Source organism: Notechis scutatus, chromosome Z (assembly GCF_049901735.1).
Source record: "Notechis scutatus isolate UNSWTSFEM ecotype Mainland chromosome Z, rNotScu1.2, whole genome shotgun sequence".
NCBI lineage: Eukaryota > Metazoa > Chordata > Lepidosauria > Squamata > Elapidae > Notechis > Notechis scutatus.
In genome coordinates this window covers 105,716,950-105,738,524 of record NC_142025.1, presented here as the reverse complement: position 1 = coordinate 105,738,524, position 21,575 = coordinate 105,716,950, and the positions used below count along the sequence as shown (strand labels likewise).

Here is a 21,575-nt window from a genome sequence, read left to right as displayed (position 1 = left end):
ATAAGAAGACTGCTGAATAATCAAACCATCTTTACTATTTGCAAATATGAACTGACAGTCCATATGTTGAACTTGACTACAGACGTGAATAGCACGTCTGTGATATTTGATTGTACTCAGTTTTCAATTGTTCCTTATATTGTTTTTGTAACTGAGTTTTTATCACTGTTTTTCTTTATAAGCATTTTTAATCTATGAAATATCTGCAATTATTTTTATCAAGGAGAATGTATTCCCTGCACATATTACTAGAACATGTTCCTTTTCTCTATATTTAACATACAAATTGATCTTTTTGGTTAATTTGCACAATATCTGGCAATAGATTGTTCTTTTGGGAGAAAAAAAGAAGTCATGGGATATTTCAAGGTGGAAATATTGCAGAATGTGGAATGGGAGGGCAATGCAATGGCTTCTTGTCTAGTACTGTGGTCAATAATATTATGAAATTGTTGTTTAAAAAAGAGTCATATTGGAATAGGAGAAAGAAATAAACTGAAGAGTTTTTTCTATGTTCATTTGGTACAAATATTATGCTTGGTATAGAAAATATTTGTCCCCGTTTGTTATTTCATAACATACTATCATATGATGCTTTGTAAGTCTATATGACATTACATATTATTTATTTAACCATATTTTTTAAAGAAGTTTCATATTATAAAAGATAAGCAAAAGCAAAGAAAAAATATATAAGGTAGTACAATAGAAAATGTTAAGAAACATATAAATGATTTCTGACCTTGTTTTCAACAGATAATTACAAACTTATTGTCATCCCTTATTTTAAATAATTTACAAATGTCATTCCCTTCTTCATTTAGTCCATATCTGCTAAATCTTCAAATTCACAAATCATAATTTTCCTTCTTTCATTAAAAAGCCCATCTTGAGTTGTCTAGCATTTTAAAAAAGTGCTTTATTGTTTGTTCTCTGACCAAAGTAGAGCCCAGTTTTGTTCTCTCTGTAAATTCTGACATTTTTAAAATCTATTCCTCCATTGTGTGAGTTTCATTATTCTTCTAGTTGTCCAGGGTCCTCAGTACTCTTTCAGCCTAGTTATTTTCTTGAGATATTCCATTACCAAATTAGGTAATATCAACAACATCAAGGACTCCATACCTCAACCCTAATTAAAAATATTGTTTTCTATCTTCTAGTTGTGAATATAAAAATCTTTCTACAGTTACCCTATACAAAATTTATGTGCCATGAGTTTTTTCTAATAAATTGCCCATAAATCCCAATAAAATATTGCAACTATCCTAGCAATATTAATTTAATATGTTTAGCCTGAATTTGTATCCAAAATGTGTGATAAACATATCTCTTCATGCTTTTTACATTTCCAACACTGGTTTGAAATATCTTCATATGTTGCTTCCTTATAGTTCCCTATACTATGTATCCAATGACAACCATTTTATTAAATTTTTGTCTTAAATTATGATACAGTATAAATTTAATACCAGATGCCCACATTCTCTTCCACATGTCCATGTCTACATTATATCCAAAATTAATAGCATTCTGTCATGCAATCTTTAACCTTTTCTTATTTTGTTTCACATCTTAACAAAAGTTTATACATTTTTGTTATCATATTTTTATCATTTGTACATAATTAAATCTCATGTTCCATTTGGTGTTTTTCAATTCCAATTGTCTTTTGATATTAATTAAAACTTTCTTTTAACTATGCATAGGAAAACTAATTATGTCTCATCAACAGTATGTGTGGAAGATAGATAGATAGATAGATAGATAGATAGATAGATAGATAGATAGATAGATAGATAGACAGACAGACAGACAGACAGACAGACACACACATGCATACATACAAGCATACACCACAGACCTCTTTACAATTAATGTCAAAACAATTTGGGATTTAATAGTAAGCAGTGAAAGAACAGAAAACAATGTTGTAAAAATCCAGTTTAAAAGTTATTAAATAGGTCAGAAGTCAACTAGTCATAAATCAAGAGACTGTGAAGCTTTAAAAGATGCAAATTATAACAAATTTGTGCTTAAGATTCCTCCCCAAGATAATGTGTTGAATGACAGGTGATTCTTTTTCGCCCACTGACGAACAGCTGGTTTTGCCACCAAAGCTGGTTATTTGGTGGTTCTACTCACTGTTTTTTGAAGGGGACACTAGGAAAGATCCAAGATAACCTTTGAATGATCAGGCACCTATAGAGAAGAAAGGATCTTGATGGCTGCAATTCTTGGTAAGGAGCGATTGAAAGGCCTTGTTTTTTGCCACCTTTTCCCTTTAGCTGCTCCTTTTTCTTAAGCATACCTGGATCAAAGTGTTTGTGATTTCTGTTTACATGCAATGACTGACCTAAATATGTAGTGGGATCCAGGAGTAGATATTTCTCAGTATCAGATAGAAAACCATGCAAGATAGTTGTAGTTTCAACTATGAGTTCAAAGAAAGCTCTTTAATCTTGCATGTTTTCTGTTTGGTAGCAGTATTTTCTGCAATTTTAATTGCCTTTTATTAAAAAAAAAAAGGAAGGTAAAGAATACTTTTTCCCAACTGTTGGTTATTTGCCAATTCAGATTGAAAATGGGATAAATAGTTTGGCATAATAAAACGACAAGCAAAAACAAACAAATCAACCCCTATTCATATGTCTAGATGAATAAGCATTTAAAATCCTCTAATATGAATTTAGCATTTGCTACACTTTTGTAACAAATAGTAGGGATGTGGCTAAGACACTGAGCTTGTCAATCAGAAAGGTCAGCAATTTGGCGGTTCAAATCCCTAGCACTGTGTAACAGAGTGAGCTCCCATTACTTGTCCCAGCTTCTGCCAACCTAGCAGTTTGAAAGCATGTAAAAATGCAAGTAGAAAAATAGGGACCACCTTTGGTGGCAAGGTAACAGCGTTCCGTGTTCCTTTGGCATTTAGTAATGCCAGCCACATGATGACAGAGATGTCTTTGGACAGCACTGGCTCTTCGGCTTTGAAACGGAGCACCAACCCTAGGGTTGGGAATGATTAGCACATATGTACAGAGGAACCTTTACCGTTACACTTTTGTTATTTGTTTGTTTATGCTCTATGCACTGGAACACTTGAGAGGGATTTTGTATTTATTTGTTTGTTTATTGCAATGGAGTACTGCAATAGGTTTCTCTTTACCATTTCAAATATTAAAAACCTTAGTACATAATATTTTTCTTGGATTGTACTTCCTGGGATATTGTGAATAATGCAAGTTTATTTCCAACACTGGTTGTCATATAAATTGCTGAGAAGGAAATATGAAGTCTAGGAACTAATTGAATCCATGAATTGTTTGATTTGAAAAAAAAATTTTTTGCCATTGGTTGTGTTATTTCATGACTAAGTATTTGTGGAAAAAGAAATCACAGAAATGTTCAGATTTTCTTAGCATATATATTTCATGTTTAATTTCAGAATGCTTGGGATCTACTTCACTTATCAAAGTCTAATCACCATCTCATCATCAAGAAAGTAAAAATTGTTATTCTATTAGTATCTTTTACATTGACTATTTATTTTTGCGCTAGTTACTTTATTAGCCATGTTTGGTATATAAACTTACTTTTAGCCCTTGAAGTTTGAAAAGGCATGAAAATTACAACAGGAGCAAATATGCATAGTTCTTTAATTTCTTTCATAAAGGTAGAACTTGTTTAGTGAATTTATTGGATAAATACAGAGATGATATATTTGCTGACATTTTATTAATGCTTGCATATCTCTCTGGTGTACAATTATTTTATGAAAATTCTAATTTTTATTTTATAAATTCTAATTTCAGACATTATTTCCACAATGGGATCCATAGGTAGTAAAACATAAATTTGTTCAAGCAAAGTTATATTTAAGGAGACAAACAGAATATCTGTTCAATTATAACTTGCCTCAGCAATTTCCCTACTTTTTCAATTATGCCAATACAGATAGTCTTCGACTTACAATCACAATTGAACCCAAAATTTCTATTGTTAATTGAAAGATTTGTTAAGTGAGTTTTGCCCCATTTTTTGACTTTCCTTGCCACAGATGGTAAGTCAATCACTGCAGTGGATAAGTTACCAGTCTGGCTGTTAAGCAAATCTGACTTCCCAATTGACTTTGCTTATCAGAAGGTCACAAAAATTGATCACATGACTTTGGGACACAGCAATGGTCATAATATGCTAAGCATCTGAAAATTGATCACATCATCACAGGGATTCTGCAAAGATTGTAACTATGAAAAACAGTCATGTTACTTTTTTCACTTCTGTTGTAACTTTAAACGCTCACTAAATAAACACTATTTTATTTATGTTTATTTTATTTATTTTGTTAAGTGTATATAAGATAACAGATATAAGTATAAACATAGTTATGAATACATGAAATGGATACATATAAGAAAAATAAAAAGAAACAATAGGACAGGGACGGTAGGCATGTTGGGGCGCTTATGCAGGCCCCCTACAGATCTCTTAGGAAAGGAGTGAGGTCAATAGTAGACAGTCTAAGGTTAAAGTTTTTGGGGTTTGGGGAAGAAACCAGAGTCAGGTAGAATATCCAAACATTGATCACTCTGTTACTGAAGTCGTATTTCCTGCAATCAAGTTTGGTGCGGTTAACCTTGAGTTTGTATCTATTGTCTGCTCTTGTGTTGTTATGGTTGAAACTGAAGTATTCATTGACAAGTAGGATATTGCAATATATAATTTTATATATTATACTTAGATCGGACCGAAGGTGGCGTAGTTCTAAATTTTCTAGGTCTAGAATTTCAAATCTGGTGGCATAAGGTATTTTGCAATGAGTAGAGCAGTGATCCCCAATCTTTTTGATGCCGCGGCCCGGTACCGGCATCAGCTGGGCGCCACAGCCCAGTACCATTTTCATCAAAAAAAGATGGTGGCGCCCAGCAAGCCAGCGGCCCGGTGGTTGGGGACCCCTGGAGTAGAGGAGTGAAAAACTCTTCTTGTGAAATATTTCTGGATTTTCTCAACTGTATTAATATCAGATACATAATGCGGGTTCCAGATTGATGAGCTGTATTCAAGTATTGATCTAGCAAATGTTTTGTATGCTCTAGTTAGTAGTGTGATATTACCAGAGAAAAAGCTATGTAGGATTAGGTTAACAACTTTTAATGCCTTTTTGGCTATGTACTTACAGTGGGCTCTAGCACTTAGATCATTAGAGATGAGTACTCCAAGGTCCTTGACAGAGTTTGGATCATCAGCAAGATCGTGACTATTCAGCTTGTATTTTATTTAGATTTTATTTTAGATTGCGTCTATTGCTTTGCCCTGATCAAGTTGTGTAGTCCATATGTTTTTGTAGTGTAAGAGTTGCATATTACATAATAGTTTTTTCCTGAAACCAAATTGTTTATTAGAGAGTAGGTTGTTTGTCTCTAAGTGGAGGATGATGGATTGGTTAATAATTGATTCCATGACCTTACAGATGATGCAGCACAAAGAGATTGGTCTGTAATTTTCAACTAGGCTGGGGTCTCCCTTTTTGAAGATGGAGATGACCATAGTTTTGGCAAGGAACTGATCTTGAAAGATTTTTCAAAGATTATGCTTAGAGGTTCAGCTATGGCAGTGGATAACTTTTTAAAGAAGTAGGCACATATTCTGTCCAGTCCAATAGATAGAGATGGTTTTAGATTGCAATGTTTTCAACATTGTTTTCTGTAAAATCAATATGTATTAGATCATTGTAGTTGTCTGTGGTTCGACTAGGAAATAGTAAGCATGATCCATTGCTGTTTACCAATACTGAGCCAAAGAATGTGTTAAAGATGTTGGCTTTAATGGTGTCATCGTTGCAGTCTTTACCATTACGTCCTTTCAGGGGTGGGATGGACCTTGAGTCTTTTAGTTTGTTGTTTACAAAATTGTAGAAAGCATGGGTAGAATTGGTGTGTAGAAGGTTTTCTTCTTGTTTTATGTGATAATTGGTGCATTCAGTCTTTATCTGATGGCATAAATTTTTGTATCAGCTTTTGAAGTTGGCAATGTGACCAGATTTGTTTTTCCGCCAAATTGATTTCTTTTTGGATTGAAGCTTCCTTATTGTTATGGGTAATTTGTTTTTTCTGGTTTTGGGAGTTGTTATTGGTACATACAGTTTGATGACTCTTTTGACTTCAAGTAAAAATATGTTGTAATGGTCTTCAACAGTATTGCATCCAGTGCATAGAAATTGACAATCAAGAGATGAGAGATCATTGTCTGTAAGGTCATAGTTGCCTTTTTTGAAGTTATAATTGGGGATCCCATCGTTATGATGATTTTTGTGTGGATGTATGTTGAGACAAAAGTCAATTATGTTGTGGTCACTGTTGGAAAAGGGTTCTTTAATTTATATTCCATCAATTGAATTCAAACTATTGCAGAAGATGAGATCGAGACAGTTGTTAAGTCTAGTATTGTTGGTTACTAGTTGTTCCAGTCCAGATTTGTGACAGCATTGTAGAAGGTTGCATGCATGCATGCATTCAGTTTTACACTAAATGAGTACCACCTGTATACTATCACAGTATGCTGATTGAAGAAGCCATTTAGACATGACACAGGAAGAGAAGAGAAGAGAAGAGAAGAGAAGAGAAGAGAAGAGAAGAGAAGAGAAGAGAAGAGAAGAGAAGAGAAGAGAAGAAAACAAAAGGAAACAAAAGGAAGAAAAGCCTCCAAGAAACAAGACTGGCAGGATTCCAGACATATATGTAAAATTCAGAAAGGATATCTAGAAACTCAGTGTTCTCTCCCACCATCAGATCCAGCTTTGTACTATATATATTTTCCATTCAAATTCATCAATATTTTGTTCTAGTTTTGTTCACTCAGATCCAAAGTCAAACCCAGCATTTATGTAGGTAGATATTATTCCTGGAAGAAATTTGGGCTTTATTAGATAAGTATTTTCCTGAACCAGAACACATTCTGAAGACCACATCTGTTTCTGGTTTACAAAATGAACTTCTAGAAAAACATTATACTACCCAGAATAGTTGGATCAGCTTTGTTCGGTCAAGGAACAAAAAGTCCTTTCTTTAGAATATTCCACTCTCAGAACAAGACTTTTTGCAGGTACTTAATTGGGACAAGTCTAAACTTTTTAACACAAGTCTATTCATGGCTTATAAGAATATTAGAAAGAGGATTTTCAAATGCTCTTTCCATTGGTATTTTCAGTTTTGAAATAAGATTAGTAGGAAACAAATGTATAGAAGTCCTACTTTATACTAACAAGAATGTAATCTGTACCAGTTCCAAAAAAGTTTTAGATGTTTGAAAGAAAAATTCCTAAAGTCTATTTGTTCTGTTGTAAAATAAACAAGTTTTGTAACAGGTCCCGAGAGAGGTCAAGCCCCTGATACTTTTGTAACATCTGTAGGATACTTTCTCTCTCTATCTATCGCTATTCACACAAATCTTTGTACCATCAAACATTCTTTCCCAATGGTGCTTTGACCTGTTTTTCAGCATATTAGGAAAAGCAGATTACATAAAGAGTCTTTGGTACTTTTCCATTTCCTCCACAATTTGTATATGATTACAGAATGGAAAATGAACCTGTGATAATGTTTGAGTCTGTATTCTCTAGATATAATCCTGCAATAAATTAAGACAACGTCCTTTTGGATATTTATGTTCTCAGAAATTCCAGGTTAAACACATAATAAAATGATATACAGTAACTTTCCATTAGAATTCTTTATTGTCATTGTACATATATACACAATATACATACAACGAAATTCACAAATTTAAGATGTTCCTTTAGGAAATATTAGAACATAAGATCATAGGGCTAGAAGAAACCTGGGAGTTTTTCTAGGTCAACTCCTAGGCAGAAGATCTTATACCATTCCATAATATGTTGTCCAGCTTATATTTTGAAAACCTCCAATGATGGAGCACCATAACTCTGGAGGCAAGCTATTGTGTTGATTAATGGTTCTCCTTGTCAGAAAATTTCTTCTTACTTTTAGGTAGGATCTCTCTTTAACACACTTCCATCCATCACTTCTTTTCCTGCCCTCTGATGCTTTCATAAATAAGTCAATCCCCTCTTTTCTAGGATAGCCCCTCAAATACTAGAAGACAGCTTTATTCCCCTTGATCCTTCTCTTTGATATGCTAGACATAGCTAGCTCACTCATCTATTCATCAAACCATTTAACTTCCAGATCATTTATCAACTTTGTTGTTCTTCTCTGCAACTCAAACTTAAATGGTTGTCAACTAGAATACTTAGTTCTTCTTCATAGTTACTACTGTTGAACCAGGTACCACCTATTCTATACCTATGCATACTCCACTTTGAAAATATTTTGCTTTGTTTTTCAAATTCTCTCCTCTATTTAATTGAAGCAATGTTATTTATTTAATTTATATAAATTTCTTGTATGAAAATTTCAATGGATAACAATAAGAGAAAGAAAAATATTTATTTTGTTCAATTTGCACTGTTTTCTTTAGAAATTGAAAAAGCTACTTGGTAAGCAACAAAACATTTCAATCAAAAAGAAAAAAAGCCATTTGCCATGATTCAACTTCCAGACAACTCTAAATGACTAAGAATCTTCATCAATATATTGCCATTTTCTGTTTTTTGCTTGGATCATAGATTCTCCAGGAAGAATTAGATGGACAATCTGGTTTTATATTTTAATACCTTACTATACATTGCCCACAGTCCTTATGTGAGGGAAATGGATAATTTTAAAATTTGATAAATAAAATGAAATGAAATAACTATGATCAGCATACACTTCACATTATGTGGTACTTGGTTTCTTTATCATAGTTAGATAAGATGACTCAATGTTATATTGAGAGCACTTAAAACTAGATTCTTGGTGATTATGATCAGAGATAATAAACTAATAACTAATGGAAACATGTGGTGTGAAGTTATTGCTTTCATGGCTTGAATTTAACATTCTCAAGGTTATTTAACTATTGAGAGAAAAATGCTGAACTATATTAGAAATATCCTAAATAGAATTATATTCTGAAAATATTCTACAAAATCAAATTAATTCAATATGGGTTTTTTATTCCTCAGTAGTGATTTGATACTGTACATGCTACCATAAAATAAAACAAAATGAAGTACATTTTTTTAAAAAAATTAATTAATTATTTTTCTATTCTTTCTGCATTATATTATAAATTCTATTCCATCTTTTAAGGGCTAACACTAATTCTATTCCAGCATTTTGAGGGCACATCAGTAACTATGGAACAAAATTGTTTTACTTTTCTTCAGGTATGAGATTCTCCATAGACATTCAGATATGGAAACTTATAACTTTACATTTGGATAATGCCAGTGTAGTAATAATTATAGAGGAATACTTGATAAACCTTGACCCATTTGGTAATCATGTCAGAGATATTTCCTTACATAAATAGGGAAACAGAATGACTGTTGGTGAGCAAAAATTCAAAGCAATTTTGACCCCCTTTACAGCTTTCCAGTTGTGGGAAGAGCTGGCAATGTGTATTCAAAATCTTCCTTCCTTCCTTCCTTCCTTCCTTCCTTCCTTCCTTCCTTCCTTCCTTCCTTCCTTCCTTCCTTCCTTCCTTCCTTCCTTCCTTTTGTCCTTCCTAATTTTCTCCATCTCTTCCTATTTTCTGTCCTTTTCCCTTTCTTTTTTCTTCCCTTCCTCCTAATCTTTTTCTTCACTCCCTTCTCTATCCCTTCTCCTGCCTCTTCCCCTCCCCTCCCCTCCTTTTCCCTTCCTTTTACAGTAGGCAAATAAATAGCTGCTGCCAGATGATTAATGGAGTGAGCAACTGCAGTGTGAGCACAGGGACAGGAATTCCCTTGAGCATAAAAGAATAAGAGACTAACAGATTTGGAAGGGATCTTAAAGATCTTCTAGATCAATCCCCTACTCAAGAAGGAAAATCTATAATATTTCAGATAAATGGTTATCCAATCTTTTCTTTAAAATCTGCAGTGTTGGAGTACCCACAACTTCTGGAGGCAAATTGTCCTCCGATTAATTGTTCTAATTAAATAATCAGAGGACTACACAGCTGCTACAATATCTAATGCAGCATAGCAGGCCTTCTTGCTACTCCTCTGACTACTTTTTGCATTCTTCTGTGTGTTCTGTAATTGGGCCTGGGAAGGCTCTTGGGGAATTCTGGGGCTGGAAGGCAAAGTAGGGTGAGAGGCAAGTGTGTTGGTCCCTGTCTCCTGAGTGAGAGCTGAGGGGGGGGGGGTGACTTCTTGCTTGGTGGATGGGAGCAATTGGTCAAGGTGCTGTTTGTGCATTGAGTGGATATGTGTTGGGAGATATGGGGACTCTGGATGTGACCCTTCTGTGGCAGTTAGGAAGGGGTGGTGTGAGTTTGAGGGCCCTGAGGGCAAGGGCTATAGTGCATGCAAGGCTCACCTTGCCCCTGATAGTTTGTCAACTGGAGAAGGTTTCCACTTTTTTAAGGAAGAGTGTTAGTGATGGGAGATGGAATGGTTTTCAGGTAAGGCAGAGAAGTGTCACCCTACCAGTCAGGATTTAGGCCTGGGTGGGGACTTCCAGTGGCACTTCCATCAAAGATGGATCAGAGTCTGCAATTGTGTGCAGCTTTGATCCATGCTGTACCCATTGGAGGACTCCAAATGGGACCGGAAACTTGGAAGGTTGGTGAAGAAGGGGGAAAGTGCCTGTTGGGTCAAGGGGAGCCTGTTGGGTCAAGGGGAGCCTCATCTCCCCTCCCTGGCTAGTTATACTCTTTCCAAAGATGGGCTGTAGTGGTGGTCTAAAATGGCCACCCTGGAGATGGAAGGCTGAACGGGAAATAAGGTTGTGCTGGAGCAGTGAAATTGTGGACAGTGTGTGGACCAGGCAAAATATTTGGACATTAAAAGGTAACCCCAGGATTGAAGAGAAGAATTGGTATAAAAGTTTGCAGAAATGGCGACTGTAGAGTGAGAGGAAAATTGGATAATTAAGAAAATTGATTTTGGATTTGAAAACATTTAACTATAATAACTTTGAACTTGAACTGGATAATTACTTGTTGGCACTAAAATAGGCATTTTAAATGCTGGATTTGACTGTACTAAAAAGAATAATAGCTAATAATTTGGAATTAGCGGAATTAATAAAAAGCTAAAAAAAGGAAAAAAGTGAACATAAAGAGTGGAACATGGAATTGAATTATGAGCACCATCTAATGGTAAAAGAAAAATTTTATTGACTTTTTGAAAAGGGCTTGGTCTATTTAAGATTGGACTATGAAATGAAATAAGAGGAATTTTATTGTAACAACCCCCCCAAAAAATGTAATGCTGAAATATCATTGTAAAGAGATATAGGGAGATTTTACCCCGGAATTGACTATTGGCTTTGAAAAGGAATTTGAAAAGAAGCAATTGAACAGAACTGAGATATAAAGATTTATAGAATTTGGCTGCTTTAATTAAAAAATAGATGCTGGCTGAAATAAAATACTGAACATTTGGATTGGATATAAATATTGAGAAAGAAAAAGAAAAAGGCTACAAGATGAGTGGAATATATATGGAAATAAGGTTGAAATTGCAAAGCGTGAAGGAAATGATGAAAGAAAGTTTGGAACTAGGTTAGAGATTCCAAAAGCTCTTTTAAGTGAATTAAAAGTTATAAGAAAACAAAAATTCAGTAAGACAATGATACATGAAGGAACAAGAAAGACTATCCTATTTTTTGCATTGCCCATAATAGAAGAAAAATGAATTACTTACTAAAGAATTCATATAATTTAAATGGCAATTATATCTATATACTGCCTTCCTCTTGGTATTTCAAAGAGTGTCAATATTTTCCTTAATGTTCATGAATTCCTAGGCATACTAATTATCTGTCAAGTTTTTAATTATTTATTTTTCAATAATATTTTTTTTATTTTTTTTTATTTTTCCATATTATTTAATTAAAGAAAATGAATGGGAAGCTTGGATCCTGCAAAACAAAGTGCTAATAGCTTCAGTAGAATTCATGTTTCCTAACTTATTTCTAATGAACGTATCTACAGTGCCAAACATATTATCAAAGTATCATGTCTAATGAACTCAACATCCTAAATTTGTTCACAGTCCAAAATTGTAGACAAATCAGTCTTGCCATTTTGAATTCTGGAAAACAATAACCAAATATAGGTAGTGTGGTTACATTTGTGAATAAGCCACCTGTTCACCTTCCCTAAGGTAGGTAGAAGTAATAACAAAAGTACATACTTAATATGAAATCATATATAATTCAATGAAAACATATCAATATAATCAAAATCAACACAAAATAAAAAGTCATGTCTCAAATTGATGTGTTCTAATGTAGCAGAATTTATTAGTCCTTTTGTAATTTGTTTACTATATGAAACAATAGTATAGATATGATGATAGATAAATGCAATTTCTATGGTATATGCAGACTTATTTTGAATTTTTCAGTTACATTATTCTGACTCTTACTCACTTTGTTTCATCTCCCCGCCTTCCTTGAAAAAAATGGGAACAAGGACAAGCCAGTGTATCAATTATCTGTAGACATTAGGTTATATCCAGAGGTCAATCGATGTAATTACGCATTCTCTTGCCAAGATGTTTTTCCACTAATCAATCTGACATTGAACATTAGTACTTTCAATCCAAAAGATATTTATGATCTCCAAAATGAGACACAGTCATGGAACAAAGATCCCTCATTGTCTTAATTATTTTTGGCCTCTACTATTAAAATGGCTGACCACTGTTTATAAAAATTAGATGCAATTTATATCCTTATTTATCATAAACACTGTTACATTCAATAAATAAATAATCTCTCAATTGGCAAAGGTCCAACCAGATTTGTCTTTATGATATATATTTTTCTCATTGGTTCTTTTTGATCCTTCACTAATTAATTGGAAAACCAAAATTCAGTGCTGTTTTTCAGGAACTGAACTTTACTATAACTTCAGCTTTGAACTAAGTAATAAAATAGCATGTCTGGTAGAAAATGGCTCATGACAAGCAAAATATATATTCCATAAATTGTGTTCTTCTATTTCTTAAGCAAAGGGTTTTCCATGCTGATGTTCTTATGGAATTTGGAAAGGAGATACTTGTTATACAATAAAAATATTAATTTGAAATGTTTGGAGTAGGGGGAGATGTGATAATATACCTCAAGTGATAGATACTTATTATCCATCCTATTATTACATATCCATCTTTTACTATGCATAAAAAAGATTTCATGTTTGGAAAAGTGTAGGATCAATGGGATAAAAACTGTCTTTTCTATTTCCCACATAAGTGGACATTTTAACAAAATCAATACATTTTTACACATCATTTATTTAATCTAAAATTTAGATTAAATAAATGATGTGTAAAAATGTATTGATCTTGCTATCTTTCTTTTCTTTCAAATATGTATTTTCCAAAACATTTATCTCATTCAACTCAGTTTTTTGCCCTAAAATTCATTTGGGTTAGAAAACAACAAAATTCCTATGAATTTTACAGTGCAGTATTTTTCTTTTCCTTTATTAAGGGAGTCCCATTTATCTTCTCTAGATCAAATTCTTTGTAGATTTCATCTCCACTTAAACAAGGACTGACCTGAATATGCAATGGAATTGAGAGATAAAGTATTTTCTAGAAATGCTTGTAGAAAAACCATGTAGAAAATGCCAAGAAGAAGGTCATGGTGGCTCTAATTACCTTTTGGAGAGGAAAGGAAGGGAACACTTTGTGACAGATCACTACTAGTTTCCAATTCAGATTGCAGATAAGATAGCAATGAGTTTGGTATTAATGAAAGTTTATCTATGTAAGAACAAAGATAAAAATCTGCATGCATTTTTGGTTTCTAGAAAAAGTATTAATGCTTCACATTCTCACACTTTCTATACTCTATTATACTGTCTTTTTATTTATGCATTGTAAACTGGAAGAGAATTTAATGTTTATATATCTTATTGCACAGTCAACCAGGTATTTATTTTTGTCCTTCTATTCCAGGGGTGGGCAAACTACGGCCCGCGGGCCACATCCGGCCCGTTGGTCTGTCCAATGCGGCCCGCCCCTGAAAAAAATCGCTGGGTGTGGCGTATTGCCCCTGTGCCGCGTGGCCCCAAAGCTGCAAAACAGTGCGGAGAGATCTAGGGGTAGGAAAGAAAAGAAATTTGCAAAGGCCCCAGCTGGGTTCGAAATCACCTTGAAAGTGCGACCTCTCCGAAGGTGAGTCCCGCCGATCCCCTTTTTTTTCCGGTGCTTCCAGGCTTAAACTTTGCAAAGGCAAAGCTTGCAGGCTGGAGCGTCTTCCCGCAATGCGGGACTGGAGCCGCGCCGGCGGTAGCAACTCCTGACTCAGGGGGCCTCTGAGGGGAGGGGAAGGAGGAGAAGACGGGGGGAAGGGGGGGGCAATTCCCAAAAAATCTTGTGCTGACCCGGCCCGTCTGTCAAATTTTAAAAGTCAATGCGGCCCCCGAGCCAAAAAGTTTGCCCACCCCTGTTCTATTCCCAAGATCCTGGATAGGTTGTTATTGTTTCTATGATCATATCAACATCATCATCATCAATCATCACCATCACCATCATCAACGAAGCAGAGAAATAGAATTTCAAATATCAAAATCCCTGCTACTATCTCAGGATATTTTATCTGGATTGTATACCCAATGATATTCTCAATAATGAGAGTTTGCTAATAGTTTTCCCAAGAGCCTTTTTAAATTGTCCATTCCTCAGAGGATAAATAAAGGGATTGATCATGGGAGTCAGGATTATGTAGAAAACTGAGAATACTTTGTTCAGACTCCTCAGTTTGCTATCCTTTGATAATAAGTACACAATTATGAGGGTCCCATAGAAAATTGTCACCACAATAAGATGAGAGGAGCAAGTGGAAAATACTTTGCTTCTTCCAATGATTGAAGGTATTCCTAAAATGGTTCTGATAATGAAGATATAAGAGGTCATAGTCAGCAACAAAGGTGGTAATGTGCATGCAGAACCCAAGACTAACACTGCCATTTCAGTCTGCTCAATGGGACTACATGAAAGGATTAACAATGGTGCATAATCACAAAAGAAATTATCAATTTTGTTAGCACCACAGAAAGTTAACTGAGAAGTGAAGAATATGGTGACTGCAACAGCCATAAGGCCAATCATCCAAGAGAGAAGGGATAATTGAATACAAGACCTTTTTTTCATTATAGTTATATAATGCACTGGTTTACATATAGCTATATACCAATCATAAGACATTATAGATAAGAGGTAACTTTCAGCTGCAGCTAGAAAAGCAAAGAAATAAAATTGGAGGAAACATCCATTAAAAGAAATTCTATGATAGTCAGTGACAAAACTGGCCAAAATCCTAGGGAGAATTGTTGAAGTATAGCAGGTTTCCAGAAAAGACAAGTTTCCCAGGAAGAAAAACATGGGTTTGTGAAGACTATGATTAACTATTATTACTACAACTATAAGAATGTTTCCAGCCATTGTCACCATGTATATTATTAAAAATATAACAAAAAAGATGATCTGCAAATGAGGAAGAGTTCTGAATCCTAGGAGGATAAATTCTGCAACCATTGTTTGGTTATCCTTCTCCTCTTTATTCATGGAGTATTTCATCAAATGGTCATATATTCTGTAAAACAATATTGCAATGTTCAATAAAAGTTCTGATTTAAAATGTTGACTGTAATAATCAGGCTTTGCATAGTTTTTCCCCCTCATGTACTGATGAAAGCTGATCACCAATTTTATGGACAATCTTAGACATTTTATACTAAAAGAATTAACAGTAATGCTGAGGCATATATTTAAATAAGGTGAATTTAGCTACAATTACTTTTGTTTTTGTTTTCATTAGAATTGCCCCGGTAATTTTATCTTACATTACCTTAAAATTTAGAATCGAAAGGGGATACTCCTAAATACCATCAACACAATTCTTTTTACATGTTGGGGTTTATTATCATGAGTGCACTGCCCAAATCTATTTTAAAAAGTCCCCCAAATTTGTGAAAATGTGTAAGGATGCATAAGTAGGTTGCTTAAATGAAGAAGAATATAGAAGTTGCCTCCTGAAAAAGGCACCTTTGAGACAACCATAACCTGGATGACTGAGAATCTGTATAGAGAAAGAATATGTTTCTTTGGGCTATTATTCAGAAAGCAGAATATCACTGCTATATACAATGGAATGTTTGTAAAAGTTCCTGAAATTGGAAGAAATCCAAATAGATAATGCTGTAAAATCTATCTCTCCCTCCCCCTTTCTCTCTCTCTCTCTCTGAGAGAGAGAGAGAGATAGACAGACAGACAGACAGACAGACAGACAGGGACAGAGACCTTTGTATGTTCAAACTGGTATCATTCATTGCTGCTTTGACTTCATGTTTCAAGTTATCAGGAGTACTGAATGTATTGTTATTCATTTCAATTTCCTCTTCAACATACATGACCCTTAAAGAAATACAATGCAGTTTGTTCCAGGTATGGAAAAAAACCTAATAATTTTCAAGCTTATATCTGTTGCTTGTTTATCTTTCTTCTCAGAAGATCTAATATCTCTGGGCACATCCGCCACGGGGAATTGTGTTAAGTGTTCAGAGTACATTTTTTTAAATAGAAAACACAGAAAAGATGTGAAATAAATATATTTCTTTTTAAAGTAAACATGAAATTATCCGTAAAAATAAATACAATTTTTTTAAAAAAGTATGGGGGAAAGAAGTCAGAGAGAGTGAAAGGGATTGTTACAGTAGATTTTAAATGTAATATTATATTCACATAATAGCAATAGCACTTCAAGGGTTGTTGAAGCACTTGGAGGTTTATCTGTGTCTTCAGGGTCACCTGAATAGTGCTTCTGGTTCCTGAAGTCTGCAATTTTCTCCCTCTGGAAATCCATTCATACTCCCACACCATTCAAATTGTATACACAAAATTGTATAGCTAAAAGTCTGTAGAGATTCTCAATCATGGTTGTCCCAAAGGCCCACATGGTTATCCCAAGGGCCCACCCTGAATTTTATTGACTGTTATCTACTGCCTATTTGATTTGACTTCCTGATTTCCCCTTACTTGACAATTACTGTACTTCCACAATTTATTTTTTCATTCCTTTTTATGTTGTTATTTTTACATTTTTATCATTTTTCTATTTTATTGTTGTAAGCTGTTACATATGTCCTCACTGACGGACTGTAGATCATGACTGTCCATGGCTATGGTCCGTGCTCTTTCATTGGAGAGCCCGATCATCGGAATTAGGGGCTGAAGCTGCCTTGGAGGGGCAGTGGAGTAAGGCAGTGGTCCCCAACCTTTTTTGTACCAGGGACCGGTTTCAAGCAGAAAATTTTTGCAAGGACCGGGGGAGAGAGAAGGGGGGGCTTTTCCTGTCGCCGCAGCTATTCCGAAACGCCCGTTCACCCCCACCCCGCCCGCCCGTTCAATCCACAGTGTCCCGTTCTGCCTGCCTGCCTGCCTGCCTTAGTTTCTGGTTGTTTGGGAGCAGCTTCGGCTGAGAATAATAACTATTCGCTCTTTTACTCAGCCGAAGCTGTTCCGATTCAACCATTAACGAAGGCAGGCAGGCAGGCAAACGAGCACTGGGTTGAATCCAGCAGCGGCGCGGCGGCGAGCGGGCGGACGGGGGGGATGGGGAGAAACGGGCGCTCGGCGACAGGAAAAGCCCCCTGCTTCTTTGAAGCAGTTTCTTCCTGTGCTGGTGGAGGAGCGAGAGAGAGACTGAGAGAGCTGACCCAGAGAGAAGGACAGGCTTCGGTTGCTTCCTCCCTCCCCTTCTTTCATTTGTGTCCTTGATCCCTGATCCCAGCAGCATTCACCGAAGGTGAAGAAAGCCGCCATTTTTTAAAAAAAAAAAATCTTTGCGGCCCGGTAGAGAGTGCTCCACGGCCCGGTACCGGTCCGCGGCCCGGTGGTTGGGGACCCCTGGAGTAAGGGGAAGCCACAAGCCAGGTTGAGGGGAGCTGCATCTCCCCTCCTGGGCTTGGTCTTTTTCCCTCCGAAGACAACTGAAGCGGTGGTCTAAAATGGCCACCCCGAAGGGGAGGACTCAGCTGGACTAAGAGTTATGGGCAACACAACTAAACAAAAGTACCTTGGGATTAAGGTAACATTGAACTTTTAAGAAAAGAAAAGTGAGCGGCGAAAATACAAAGGGACAGGAAAAAAAGAAAGAAAATATTTTTGACAGCTAAGTGGGGCTTTGAACCGGGAAAGGGAGAAGCTGGAACTAAAGATTTAACTAAATTGGACTAAAATATTTTGGCAATAAACAGGCATAAAACAAAGCTGGATTTAAGATTGTCAAAAAATAATAATAATAAAATTTACAAATTAGAGACTGGATTGTGCTGGAATATTGAGGTTTGAAAAACCCTAAATAAAAAAATAGGGGGAAAAGGTGAAGACTTTGTATAATGGAGAGTGCCACCTTTTGACAAAAACTTGAGTTCAAACAAAAGGGAAAGCATCCTGTTTCTGAATGAACTTGTGTTGATATAATGTTAAAGAAATATTGAAACAAAATAAGAATCTTAGAAAGTGAAAACTGAACCAGAATAAAGAAAGAAGCAAGGAAAGACTGACTGTGGGATTGATTGATGTTTTTGGTATAGACCCTGGGCTGGAATAATTGAGAACTTTAGAAAATTGAAAGAAGAAAGAAGGAAAGTAAAAGTGTTTTTTGTGGACTTCAATAAGTGTGTAATGATGATATCTCTTCGGTAATTAAAAATGGAACATAAAAATATGAGAGAATTACTACAGGAAAGAGGTGAATCACTTTGCTCTGTGTTAGAAAAATTGGAAATGGCATTTGAAGAACAAGAAGAAAGAACTTTAGAGGAGAAGTCGATTCAAGGAGAAGACATCTTAAATAGACAATTAACACAAAGAACACTACAAAAACGTGGGGAAAGAAGGAAGGCTAAAAAGTTGAAATTTAAGAAGGCAATCAAAAAGGGGAATACCTGTGAAGTCAGGAAAGGCAGAAAGATCCAGCAGAAAAGTGGAAAGAAAGATATCAAGAAAGAGAGGGATATAAACTGGAATGAGAAAAGATATGGGGAAAAGAGGGGGAGGAGAAGCAGTAAGAAACAGGTGCATGAAATAAAGAAATACAGAAATAGTAAAATGGTGAAAATAAATTGTTTTTTTCAGAGATAATGGTTGATGAATTAAAAGGGGATTCTGCAGGGTGACAAGGGGTAACAAGAATATATCTGCAATTAAAAATATTTAGAAAATAGGGTAATATAGATTATTAAAGGAGGGATAGATACCGATAACTCTTATTAAAAATTAAGGGGGGGGGAATATGTTGCGGAATCCAAATGAAAAGATGTAATGATTATTATTGTAACTTCTTAAAAATAATGGTTTATTGGGAATCAAGATGAGGGAATAAAGGTATATTTTAACCACTGAGGTGTCACACTCAAAGCAGTAAAAGGGGGGAAACCTATACTCATTTTTTTCCTTTAGTGTTAAAATTTATATTAATCTAGAACCTATAAAAAGAATGGGTGATGGAAAGGGAATATGACAGATTAAAGAACCACTTAAATTAATAAGTTAACATAGACTATTAAAAGGAAGGAGAGACATTGGTAATTATTATTATTATTATTATTATTATTATTATTATTATTATTATTATTATGCAAACATATATTGTTTATCTTTATTTTTAAAATAAATATTAAAGGATTATATTTGAAATAATTGAAATGAAACAAAAAGATGTTTCAATTGAGATTAATGAAAGAGGCTAGGATTAATTTGTTTGTTTCTCTCCTTACTGAAAATTTGGAATGGAAAAGGTAATAATAGAATTAAGTATGCATATATGAATGTATAATTGCTGTCATATTTGTATGTAAAGGTGATGACCCGAAATATGTTGTCCACTAAAAAGAGTTTTTTGTTTTTATGTGAAAAACTGAATAAAATTTGTTATATATATATATATATATATCATCTGCCATCATCAGGCTTCTGTATTGTGTTCGTTTGTGAGTCAGACTATCACAGCTGTTTCAGTTTTAAATTTGGGGCAGCCTACTGCTGTGCCAGAATGGTTTTTTCTTCCTCCTGATTGGTTGGGAGTCTTGGTCTGTGTTTATTGGTCTTGGAGTTTGCTGTGTTCTGCTTGATTGGTGTTTCTAATATCTTCTGTCTGTTTTAAAAGTACAACTACAATGACGTGGGAAAATACCCAAACAAAGCTGAATACCATACATGTAAGTACCCGCGAAAACTTAAGAAAAACACACACACACACACACACACACACGTATGTATGTATGTATGTATGTATGTATGTATGTATGGCATTCAGCTTTGTTCGGGTATTTTCCCACGTCATTGTAGTTGTGCTTTTAAAGTTGTAGCAACCTTTCGGCAGAATCTCATCTGCCAATATATATATATATATATCCTAATCATTAAAAATCTTTAAGTACAGATACTAGATATAGGCTGCAAAAACATGTGCCATTATATAGCAAGTAAGCAATGGAATAACTATTTGCTGTAATCCAGGATTTTGCAGTTCAAGTATATTAGCTCTAGGTTTAAGACTTCCTTTGGAAAACAAGCAAACAAACAAAACCAAGAAATCTGGGACAATTTTCCCCATTTCAGGATTCTAAGGGGCAAAATGAAGCAATTTCTCTTTAAGTAAATATCCTAATTCTCACCAATTGACAATATTTGGTGAAAGCACTAGGAGCATGACTACTATATATATGACAGGGAGATAGCCTTAGAGAAAAGTGATCCCTGTCACAGTCTGGCTCTGTGCAGTATAAGACTTTAAAGAAGATGACCAGCACATCATATTGCATCTTGAAAGCCAATACACCCACACCTATTCTGTTTGCCCCAATTTTCTCAGAACATTTTCAGAAATCTGTACTTCTTTTGTACAGGAAAATCTCCTAATTCTTACTCAAGCAAAATCCTATGCTATTTTATGTCAGCATTCATTTGATTTAAAATGAAACTCAAAATACATGTCTAAGAAATCATCCATAAAACAATAGCAATTTCAGTGATGGAGCCAAAAGTTCCATCTTGAAGAAACTAAGAAGAAGAATTATCAGTAAAAAATTAGATAGATGATAGATAGATAGATAGATAGATAGATAGATAGATAGATAGATAGATAGATAGTAGATAGATGGATAGATAGATAGATGGATAGATAGATAGATAGATAGATGGATAGATAGATAGATAGATAGATAGATAATGATATACTGTAGATATAGCTGACATAGATATAGATGATTAAAACAATATGATGACAAATGGGGGGGCAACCAATATACTGTGTTTTCCTGAATATACGACCTATCCTGAAAGTAAGACCTAGCTTGATTTTTGGGGTGAGCCTAATATAAGACCTACCCCAAAATAAGCCCTAGTGAAAGGGTGGGCATGGACAGTACAGGAGGCAGACCTTCTCTTTCCCAGTCACCTCATGGAGGCTTGGCCCCTTAATTTCAGCCCGCAATCAAAACATGAT

At 35.0% G+C, this 21,575-nt stretch overlaps 1 protein-coding gene across 1 annotated transcript; it reads right to left on the bottom strand.

Annotated features, from left to right (window-relative positions):
• Positions 1 to 14,659: 14,659 nt before the first annotated feature.
• LOC113426281 (olfactory receptor 2AP1-like) lies at positions 14,660 to 15,631 on the bottom strand. The gene has a single exon (XM_026688643.2). The coding sequence runs from the start codon at positions 15,629 to 15,631 to the stop codon at positions 14,660 to 14,662; it is 972 nt and encodes a 323-aa protein (XP_026544428.2).
• Between the last annotated feature and the right edge of the window lie 5,944 nt (positions 15,632 to 21,575).